Source organism: Chelonoidis abingdonii, chromosome 1, assembly GCF_003597395.2.
Source record: "Chelonoidis abingdonii isolate Lonesome George chromosome 1, CheloAbing_2.0, whole genome shotgun sequence".
Taxonomy (NCBI): domain Eukaryota; kingdom Metazoa; phylum Chordata; order Testudines; family Testudinidae; genus Chelonoidis; species Chelonoidis abingdonii.
The window spans coordinates 133434620-133446325 of NC_133769.1; the positions used below are offsets into that span (position 1 = coordinate 133434620).

Sequence of the window (11706 nt, forward strand, 5' to 3'; positions counted from 1 at the left end):
TGTATCTTTATACAATTAAAATAGGGCCCAGCACTCGCTTTAGAGTTCTGTAATGCTCTCCAGAAAACCTCTTAGAACCTGGAGCTTTACTGGATTTTAAATTCTTAATTACATTTTCAACTTTCTCTGCAGAAATTTGCCTATCAAAAGCAACCATGTCATCCTCTGTGCAATGAGGTAGTTTCGCATGGCTCATATCTATTTATAAATTGAGGAGTTGGAAGTTCTGAACTGTATAAAGTATGGAAAAAAGAGCTTTTGGTGCCAGTTGCTAAGTTTCTCCTTTTATTTCTAATTAGAGGGATGGCTGATTCAGCCTGATTTTGTTTGTTTGAAGTTTCTGGCTAACAGCCCTAATATTGTTTGTTTGTGCCTTACCTGTTTGTAACAGATAAGGAAAATTATCTACAGGATCTAAAAGTGTATTTGTCTATTTTCCAAAACAAAGTTCATTAACCAAACTGATTTTTAAGGTATGATTCTTAATGAGGGGGATGCTTACAAATCACCTTTCCAGCAGCCCAGAGAACACTTACTGATTTCTTCCTTTTCCTTTTTATATTCAGACAGTTTTTAAAGAAATAGTTCTACACTTTGACAAATCCTACTGTTGCTGGTTTTGAACATGCAGGAGCTGCTGATACTAAATGAGCAGTGAGAGAACCCAAATTCTATAGCAGTACTTCCCTGTGCGTGATTAAGTTGGGAGTAGATTCCCTCCCACACCTAAATTTCACAAAAACACCAAGGAGTCCAGTGGCACCTTAAAGACTAACAAGATTTATTTGGGCATAAGCTTTTGTGGGTAAAAACCCACTTCTTCAGATGCAAATTTCACAGTAAGTCATTAAAACAGCCTGCTCAGTTAGCCATTTCTAGCTAAGGAGTGTTTGCTGCCTCACTGAGGCAGATGCTTTGTTGCCAGATATGGCTGTATGGGACCAGGGATATGGTCTGAGCACTCCTGGAGGCAAGACTTGTCTTCAGCTTTGTGTTTTCCTTACCGAGGGCTTATCCATGCTTATTAACTAGAGCAGAGCTACTACCTGATTTTCAATTCATGTCGGAGTCACAGAGGAGAAGCAGGCCCAGAATCTTCCTAGTTTTTTCTTCCCTATATCTCTTCAAACCTTCCCCCACAACTTTTTACCTTGTATGTTCTAGGAAGCACAAACAACAGTGGAGCAAGTGACAACACAGCTGTCAAAATGTGGGGGTTCCCCTGCCTTAGATTCTTAGTGCAAACAGTCCTCATCCACACCAAAGGCCAGTTCAACACCATAGGCTTTATTTACAATGTGCTTCATAAACAGTTGTTCCCCCACTGCCTAAGGTTTTCACCCCCAGACTTTACCTACTACCCAGATGCAGAGCAGGACTGAAGAGAGCTTTCACCTCTGAAATCTTGGGCATCTCTGGTCACTCCCCCTCCTCTCTTCTTGCCCCCCCCCATGTCCTTCTGCCTCCCTTTTCAACTGTTTGCAGATGATTAGATGACTCTCCCAGTAGTAAAACTATTACCTTAGCAATGTACCCCAGGTGGGGACACTTCCAAAGTGCACTGAGTGGTGTTAGCCTTGGGCTATGCATACTGTCACAACAGGCTTTGCTTTCATACTAAGAGTGCCAGCACACAAGGCATCCACCACAGCTGCCAGTCAGGGGTCTTTATTGGCCCAGAGTAACTGTTCCTACAAAATAGTCTACATTTCTCCTGAAACACTCTCTGAATCTGTGGCGTGAGTTACCACGTTGTTTACATCACTGAACAGAAAGATAATTCAAGGGAATCTTAAACTATGAAGAGGAAGCAAGAAACTTATGAATCCTACAATATCAAAACATATATGGAGCATCTCTGCAAATGACATGAGCTGGCCAATAACTTTGCTTGGCTCCAGTGCCTGCTTAAGGCAGTGTGTTTTTTCAACCCTTCTCCCTCTCCTCCTGCCCCAGGGTAGACCCCCATTGGAAATCTCAGATGTAGTCTGCCCCCTCCTCCCCTACAGGGGTTCGTGGACCACAGCTTGAAAACCATTGGCTTAAGTTGAACCAATTCTTTCCCAACACAGGTACTCTTTGTTGCACAAGATTTATTGCTACATTGTTTTAACAATGCTGTTTCTTTTGGTGTAAACCAGAGGTCACTTCTGCCCACCGATGCTACTGGGTGACAGCATCAAACAAGTCATATGTCAGTTGCTCAATAGCTTTCATAAGCAGCTAGTCATGCCTGATAACTTGAAACTACAGATTTTGTAATACTCCCTCCCCCCAAGATAAAGGTAATAAATCCAAAAACATTCAAGTAAATGTATATTCCTTGTAAGAATCTACTTTCTAGGTGGTGAGCAGCCAAGTGGAAAACCCAGGGAACTCCAGGACATGGCATGCTTCATTTGAATTTGGTATGGATCCAATGGTCCAATGTGATGAGAAGAGGCAGGGAAGGTGCTTGTTTTTTTTTGTTTTTTTTTTTATCATCCATTTGGATGCTGAGGCCTGCACAGAATACATCTACCCTTCTTATTAAATGGTATACATCCCAGGGAATATCTAGTACCTGTGTTCTGTACTCTGCAGTGACTGACCAGTGACTTCTGAACAGTTTAAGGCTTTATACCTTAAACAGTTTTGGACTTCCTGACGTGGAAGGCTGCCTCTCTCTGCATGTTACACTGAAGTCAGCAGAAGCACCTGAGCTGGAATCCTCTTGTTTGAAAAGATTGAGGCTATTTCAGTGCCAAAGGCATAAAAGCCCTGTTAGCAACCCCCAGCTATTGATCATTGGGGGATGTTGCAAAAACTAGTTCTTTGCTAGGGCTTTTAGGGAGGATTGCCTTCCTCTTGGCTGTTTTGCACTGTTGGCTGGAAAACTTATTTCCATTGTGTGGTTTCTAGTCTTATGCTGATGGTCAGCTAGCCTTGGGATGGATTGTTTTTAAATAATTTGTTAGGGGCCTTATGAGTGGGAATAAGTGTGTAGGTTCTACACTCTTCTCCCTCCTCCCCTCAGTCATTCCACAGAAAGAATAAGTTCTTCCAGGAGAGGCAGAACACTAAGTTTCTGACCACTTGTGATCCTTTTCTATGTTTTGCAAAAAAAGCCACTGTTCTCGCCAAACTTCACTTGGGATTCTTACCTAACGTGTCCCATTTCCCTTCTCTTTTTCCTTCATCCCTCACTTCCAATTTTCAATTTGAATAATGGATCACCATTCTCCATTTCTTCTCAAGTTATTAGGTATTGCTGTGCATGTATGATACAGTACACACTGCTGGAGGGGCTGCATTGTGGTGTGCCTTGTCTCTTCAAAATTCTGATTCTTCGACATGGGGAAGCTACCATGGTTTTTTAAAAAATGCATGGTGCTTAAAAAAAGTGTTTAAAATCTAACTCATGGTGCTGTAAAATGATGCTCAGACATAAAATTAAAATGAGAGGTAAAGACCCAAGCTTGCATTCCTTATCCCAACAAAGATGACACTGAACTCCATGCCAATTTTGCCTAAATAAGGACTTAAGAATCAATATCTCTAGCTTCCTGCTGTGGACTAATTCCAAAGGGACAACTCATCTTTTATATTGATTCAGATTAACAACAAACCAAGGGATCATTTCATGTTAATAATACCTCACCATGTGCAGACTTTCAAAGTACCTGAACATGTCAGGAAAAAGAAAATTCCAGCTAGTCATGTCTCAATATTCCATTCTATTTAACCTTTCCAATAGATAGATACATAAATGAGTTATGTAGCTATTAACTCAGAGAATTACAAGGAAAATACAATTTTAAAAATATACTAGATTTTTTTACTATTGTATTTAATTGAAAATATAAAAAACCTTTAAAAAATGTGTTACATTTCCCCCTAAATACTAAAGTGATCACACAAGGAGCCACTGTTAATCACACAAGATGAATCTTTTACTCAAAGTCAAATGAAAGTAAACAGTAAATGGGATACTCATCTTCAGATAATTGCCTATTTGGTGGACCTTTGTACATGTTTCACATTATCATCCCAACCAATTTCTAACTTGCTGCTTAATATAAAGAATTGTAATGTTCTGGAAATATAAATTCATACTACCCTCAAACATATAGGATACAATACAAAGAAAATACAGTTAACAAAACATATGGTCATTGAAGTCTTTGTTTATTGGGTGCAGGGTTCAACATTTTCTTCTTGTTGCAATAAGAAACATTAGTCTTCTCACTGCTCTTTGTTCAAGGGGCTCAGCTGCAGTGCCAGCATGATTTTCAGCTGATCATCCGTCACTCAGTGCTGATGATCAATGAGGCAAAAAAGACCATGCAACAAGTGTTAATTGGTTAAAATTAGTCTGAGAATATATTTATATATGTACACAGAGAACGCTGAACACTGTAAACTGCTTGCAGTCTTATCCTGACCAAGCATCTGTACAGTTACATTCTGATGTAAAATACTGTTTTTTCATTTAAGGTTTGGTGTACAGGCAACTTGTTCATTTAGCCGTTTTTCTACATGGGTTCTATTCTACTTACTTTCAACACACACTTTCTACACAGTCTGGTTCAGTCACATTTAATAAAACAAAGTGGGGTAGCACCAGATAACTCTGGGCTGTGATCACAGAGAAACCAATTCCTAATGCTTTTGATGACAACTCTGTGGAGGCCATGAGGACCATTTGCTAATGCATATAAAGTGGGTCCATAAGAAATAGCCAGCCCTGCCAAGTACAGTTAAACTCGCCATTTCTGATGGCTGTCCCTGTAGCACTAGTAGAATTCTCATGAGTACCTTTGTTCCATGCGTTTAAGAACTTTGGAGTCCCATTGACTGTTGCTGGGACTTAAGCACTTTGGAAAGTTTTACCCTACATCTATTTTTATCAGGAAGATTTGAGACTTGGAAAAAGTAGGTGACAAAACAAACTCAGCTGGAAAGCAAAATCTTACAGTGACTGGCTGAAAGCAATGTCAAGGGGGATTTACAAGCACTTGCATGTGTGGACGTAAGGCTGTAGCTACATGGATCCAGTTGTGGTCTTAGAAGTTTCAGAACTGAATGCTGGTATAAGAAGATATTTTGGAAATTAAATGTGGTATCTCCCCTTGCAAGTCAAACTAAATGTATCCCTCTTTTTAGAAAAGCCCATCACATCCTTTCTGCAAATGGAGGACTGTGGATAACAGCATGATTCAGGTCACATCACACTTCAACCTATGCAAAACTTGAGGCTCCCCTACTTTTGTTTCAAAGCCAGGTTTGCCATGATGAGCAAGGTGACCTGACTTATGGTTCTGAACAGGGACTATGCAAACCCAGGTTGGTTCATGTGGCTTTGACTTGGTCAAGCTTTGCCTCATGGTTGAGTAAATCTAACAAGAAGGAAAGTGAATCTATTCTCAAAGTTTAGATGAACCAAGCCTGCTCAAGCTTATACATTTCTAGAATGGCCTCTATCAATGATGTTACATATGCAAGAGGTTGGACAGACTTGGAAGACATCCTGTGATGGTTGGAGGGAATTGCAAAGACTTTGAATAGAATTTTACATACACTGTGGTCTTTAAGGCACATCACCGCCCTGCTAATACAATATAATTGATCACGGAGAATGTCTTGAAATGGTAACATTAAAGGTGTAATAAGCTCTTAAGTTTTTCAACCTAAACAGATTTCTTACACGCTTGTATTTGACATCTGTCTCTATATTTATCCCAAGGATGATGAATATGGCCAATTTCAGCTCTCCAGAGGTGGTGGTTGTGCAGCACAATGGAAAAAGCGATCAGACCAAACACAAACAACCAACTGATTAACAGATTGACCTGAGCAGCAAAGCTTTCCACGCTCATGCTAATCATAGTGCTTTCTCATACTACAAGAACTTCCATTCTAGTTGTCAAGCTTCAGTATACATCATTAAAATTGCTGCTGCTTCAATAGTCAAAAGAGTAACTGGGCAAACAAAACCCTGTTTACGAGTATTTGTCATCTATATGGTATTCTTATGGAGCTCAACAACACTTCAGTACATTCCTTGGTAGTTTTTTTTATTCCAGTGGAGCCTCAGCTCCATTGATTTAATGCTTTGGAGCTACAAGACAGAAAAATTCCAAATAAAAAGATCAGGGGCTCCCACCTCACATTCTCTTATGTGCAATAATATGCTAAAGGTCCAGTATGAAAGTGCAGAGTAAGGGCATTTTAAGAGACTCAAGGTCCAAATAATCTGCCAGCCTCACTCAAGCCAACCTCCTGCTAACGTCACTGGGACTCCTGCCTGCGAGGACTGTAGGTTTTGATTCTTAGGGTTTAATAAAAAACCAACCCAAATCCTCCTACTCTGGAGCATTAGGTTTCATTACAAATATTTAAGCTTTTCACTTGACAGAAAACAACTGACTAAAGCTGTACAGAGAGTTCTACTTCAGATTTTTAGAAGGGCTATTTTACAGTCCGGTACATCTAGCAATTTCCTCAGAGCACTAATGACATTCAAAACACATGGATTTGTATTTCTTGTGGTTGTCCTAGCTCATGCAGTTACAGCCCATTTCGGCTAGTCAAAAAGGTGACTTCATTCAGAGTGCCTGTGGCAGATCTGTTAACACAGTATAAAATATACCAAATGACTGGCAGACTAGCTCTTTAGCAAAACTCCAGTCCAGACACAATACAGCAAGACAGTATGTCTTGCATAAGGCTATAGAATTTGTACTGCTTGATCCTAGAATTGTCCGTACATTCCTGATTAGTTTAGTATCATGCCATGTTTGCCATTTATCCTGAAAATATACACAGCATGAACTGTTTGGGCTTCCAGCCCATGAGAGTTTAATCCTACCATATTGACGTCAGCCTAGGGGCAGGAGAGGGGAAAAATGGCTGGAGACAGAACAGTACTCAGACACCTAAGTCACATTTCCAAATGGGTAAATTTTCCTATTCAGAATATTTACTAATCTCAGAGTATTTGGTTCAAATGTTCCAATTGCCTCTAGAAGTACAAATATTCTCTCTCCTCTCCCTCACCACTGCAATGAACAGTTAAAGGGAAACTGTATTGACTGCTTAGCCCAGCCGTATGAAAAGTGCAGAATTAGGGCATTTTAAGAGGCTCAAGAGAAAGACTGGAGGTTGTTCTCTTGCCAAAAGTGATTTAATTGTTGACACAGAGACTGGAAGAACAATGTTTAAGACAGTCTCTAATCTGCAGTAATATTGGTTAGCACTAACAAAATAAACTCTACTGGTTAACGAGTTACTTAGAGCTGAAACAGTTTGCCTAAAGTGAATGGGAAATTGGCCTACAGTCTCTTGTAGTGTGTTCACAATGCCAGTGTTAGAAATACCATCACTTTGCATTAAGTTGACTTCTTCCAGCCTTAGGCTCCAATAATGCATATTCTAATTTAGGTTTACAGTGTAACTATAAACAGACCGACAAGTATATCTTGCCAGATGGAGCCATCATCCTGGGTGTGCAATAAAGATACAGTCTACATTTAAGCTGTAGTAGAACCGTTTCCATGACTTCTGGGCAGAAATGAAGCTGTAAAGCGTTACTTGAAAGTCACCTGATGCTAGTGAGAGAACAACAACAAAGCAGTTTGGGAAAAAGTCAAGGGGAAAACCAAAGATTTAGGCCTTAAGCACATGACATGTTGGTAACCGCAATGCCAGCATGGAGCATAGGGTGGTTATATTCTGAGGGCTTGTTTATACATGTAGACAAGCCCTGAAAAGTAACTAAGAATGGCATCTGCTCTCTCAACTGATCTCCTTCCTGTGTGTATTTTAGAGTCTGCTAGTTACTGCATTGCTATATTCTGGCTCCCCGATCAGAATTGTTAACTGAATGCTGGTTGCAGAGTATTTACCAATTGAACTTTCAGATTCCCAGAGGCGTTTACAGGGCTGCTATTTAGAAAAACATGCATTACTGCTAAACACAGCACACAACCGCAAGCCTCCCACAAGGTCATTTCAGTTACTTTTCAGAGAAGAACTATACTTAAGCTTGTCTTTAAAGAAAACCCTTTGTGCCTCAGTACAGTGAATCATCACAGAAACTAACACACACAGAATCCAGGGAAATTGCTGAGTCAGTCAAAAGCCTCTGGGAGGAGAACTCGTTACGCTGCAGTCCTGCGAGTGCAGAAGGATAATAATAATCTGAACGTGTTTGGTACTGGAGTCTAGTTATGCTCTCCCATTGCTCTATACATTAAGACTTCGGTTTACTCCTACATCATAGTAGCAGCAGTACTGGAACTGGACTACAGATTTTCTAGAGCAGCATTTTCTTCCCTTCTTATGTTGGCTCTTTCCCTTAGACCATTCTAGAGCAGGAAGTCTTCACTGTTCTTTGGTAAATGGGGAAACAGTCACCATGGAATAAAGCTGTTTTAGGAATTCAGGAACGACACACCAAAAGGAAAAGAGCATTGAAAGCATTATTTTAGCTCCATCCTGATCAGCTGCACATACCACAACGGCAACACACCTTGGTTGCATCTCTTTCCTTACCCCTTCTGACTAGTAAAATATTCTATTGTCCCTTGCATCCCAAAACACATGCACACAAAGCCATTATAACAAGGAGGGCATGGACAAGAGTCTATGAATAAAGTTCATTGGTACATCATTATGAAATCCTAAAGTTGTTTCTCTCAACGAAAATAAAGTTCAACACATTCTGTACATGTTGGTTTCTCAGTTATAAAGTAAACACGGTAACAAATTGTTCATAAAGCATGGATTTTGTTTTTAAACACAGCCCCTTCTGGTTTTGTTTTTGAAAATCCTCTAGTCAGAACACTTTAAAGAGATGTATTACTATTGTGTGCAGACGGTGTATGACAGCAGAGGAAGGAAGAGAGAGGCACTTTAATTGGCTGGTATTCTTAACTTCCCATTTTTTCTGTGTAGGTTTATATTCCTGACACTAGATGGTAGCGTTGCCACAGAAAACCATCATGGATAGGCACTTGGCAGCAAAATTCCAAGGCAGTGCCCAGCGCTCTGCTATGTCATCAGAATTGGTTTCTGCCGCACTTCCAGAATATCTAAACAGACAAGGGAAGACAAGTTACAATCCATATTGAGAATATCTGGCAAAAGTTATAATTGTTAAACAGCAAGTCAGAGGAACCAGTGATCTATTCATGAATTGCATGTTAGTCAAATTTTTTTCACACTAATTCAGAAGGGGATTAAAAAGCAGAACTGTCACATCGTATACCACCAAATTCCTATTAATTTCTTGTTCTGCATTATAACAGTATAGTGGTAAACAAGAGCTATGTGTCATCAGAGCGAGATGACAACTGATCCAATGTATAGTTTTTATTGTGGTATGGGGTCCTTTGACAGGAAAGGTGCAGTTGTATGGGGATCCTTTCAGATAACATTGTTTGACAGTGGAATAGTCTTCCAAGAGAACTGGTGGGAGCTCCATCACTAAGAAATTACTATAGCAAAACAAGCTTTTGCTGCCACTGAGAAATGCACCCAAATTCTGTTCTCACAGACCAGTGGAGCATCTGGTTTTCTTGAAGCCTCAGAGATAGGGTGACCAAAAAGCAACTGTGAAAAAATGGGACAGGGGTGGGGGGTTAATAGACACCTATATAAGAACAGGACTGTCACTATAAAAATGTGACATCTAGTCACCCTACTCAGAGACAGAGACAAACATTGACTGCTGGCCTTGGGTACAGACAACACAAAACCTAAGGGATTTTGGAACATTTTTGCTGTGTTCTAATCCAGCAAAATGTTAATTTGGAAGAGTGCTTTTGAGAGTCAGGCCTCATTTTCAACATGGGCATTGAAAGGCAGACACTTAAATCTGTATTTAGAATCATAGAATATTAGAGTCGGAAGAGACCTCAGGAGGTCATCTAATCCAACCCCCTGCTCAAAGCAGGACCAATTCCCAGACAGACTTTTGCCCCAGATCCCTAAATGGCCCCCCTCCAGGACTGAACTCACAACCCTGGTGTTAGCAGGTCAATGTCCAAACCACTGAGCTATCCCTCCCCCTAAATTGGCACTTGAGATATTTAATGACATTTAGAAATTGGGCTGCCAGTCTCTCCTTAATTAGGCAACAGAAAAAGAGTAATGATTAATATTTGATATACAAGAGGGTTGATTTATATTTCATAATTAGGAGGCAGATCAAATAAGTTCACACAAAGTTGCAAAAATCAGGTATTAGTATGGATTCGAGATTCTCACTAGCTCCCACTCACACATGTAAACAATGAAACCAGGTACATCTTTCTATCCAGTTTTCCCCTCTGATCACTGTAGCTGTGACTATAGCCACCGATTCTGGGAATTATCTGCAAAGACAGCTAAACATCCTCCCACAAAGAGCTATTCCACATGGCAGATTCATCAATGCTGAAATGCTGACCGCCCGCAGATATATATATAGATATAGATTCTGTTCAGCTGTGGGTTGATGTAGACACAGATTCTTACAAGCCTGCCTTTCAAATGTTTTCCTATGCAGAGCCTCAGAAGGGTGTGTGAGCTATCAGCAAATATTTAAGGATGGAGGCATTTATGCCAACCAATAAACAAATATTAAAAGCCAGATGAAACCATACACTTTCTCCTTATTCCAAAATCTTATAGTAAGAGAGATGGGTCTTGGTGAAGGTTCCAGTTATGCAGCAGAAAGATATTCTCAACAGCCTAGAGGTGATTTTATAATATAAAATAGTAATTCATTAAGATAAATCTGTTATCTATGGTTACCCATTTTCCTCAAATATTCTTCAGAGTCTACTTTTAATTGTGCAAAGCCAATTCTTACTATAAGACTAGAACTTAAATGTATAGTTTTATTCTGAATTACACTGATCGCTGTATTCAGTGAAAGGGCAAAATGCTATCCATATATCTTTGCTACCTACAGCATTTGCCATTGCCTCAGTTTCACCATCTGTAAAAGGGAGCTAATACTGATGCATCTTTGTAAAGTGCCTTGAGATCCCTGGGTAAAAATCACGCTGGGTAAAAAAGCTACTAGAGCTTCCCCTGAGATAGTGCTTGGGGTGTGCTACAGACCGCCGGGATCTGATTTGGATATGGATAGAGACCTCTTTAATGTAAAAGAGAGAGATAAGAGCTTGCTGTTACTGCAAAAGAAAGTGCGGGGGGATAGTCTTGCTCTATAATAAATAATAGGATAACGTAGGGAGGAGAGGAATATTAAGTTAGTACTAATGTAGGCACGAGGACGAAATGGTAAAGACTGGGATATAATTAGGAATTATAGACTGAATAATAGACGAAGTTTCTAAACCATTAGGGTGAAAGTTCGGAACGACCCCTTCGAGGGAAGTAGTGGCGGGCAAAAGACTTATCAACGGCTTTAAGAACTAGCTGATAGAGATATGGAGATGTTATAGAGGTGGAAGTTTAATCGGGCATGATTGGATATCGAGATACGTCTCTCAATGGTCTGTGAGGGATGGTTGGGATGGCGAAGATTACGGCAGAGAATTCTTTCGAGCTGGCTGGAGTCTTGCCACATGCTCAGGTTAGCTGATCCCATATTGTGATCGGAAGGAATTTTCCTCCAGGGGATGGCAGAGGGCCCTGGAGGTTTTTCGCCTCCTTCTGCAGTCATTGGAGCAAGTTGAGGTCGCTTGCTGGATAGGATTCCCTGCAGCTGAGGTC

The 11706-nt window shown here is 40.3% G+C and overlaps 1 protein-coding gene across 1 annotated transcript in view; it reads right to left on the reverse strand.

The window, feature by feature from the left end:
- Nucleotides 1-3910: 3910 nt before the first annotated feature.
- The window catches only part of KIAA0930 (KIAA0930 ortholog), a 157688-nt gene continuing 149892 nt past the window's right edge, over nucleotides 3911-11706 (reverse strand). Inside the window, 1 exon segment of the mRNA XM_075070445.1 lies at nucleotides 3911-9074. Within this exon segment, the coding sequence (XP_074926546.1) occupies nucleotides 9034-9074 (41 nt within the window). The 3' untranslated portion in view covers nucleotides 3911-9033.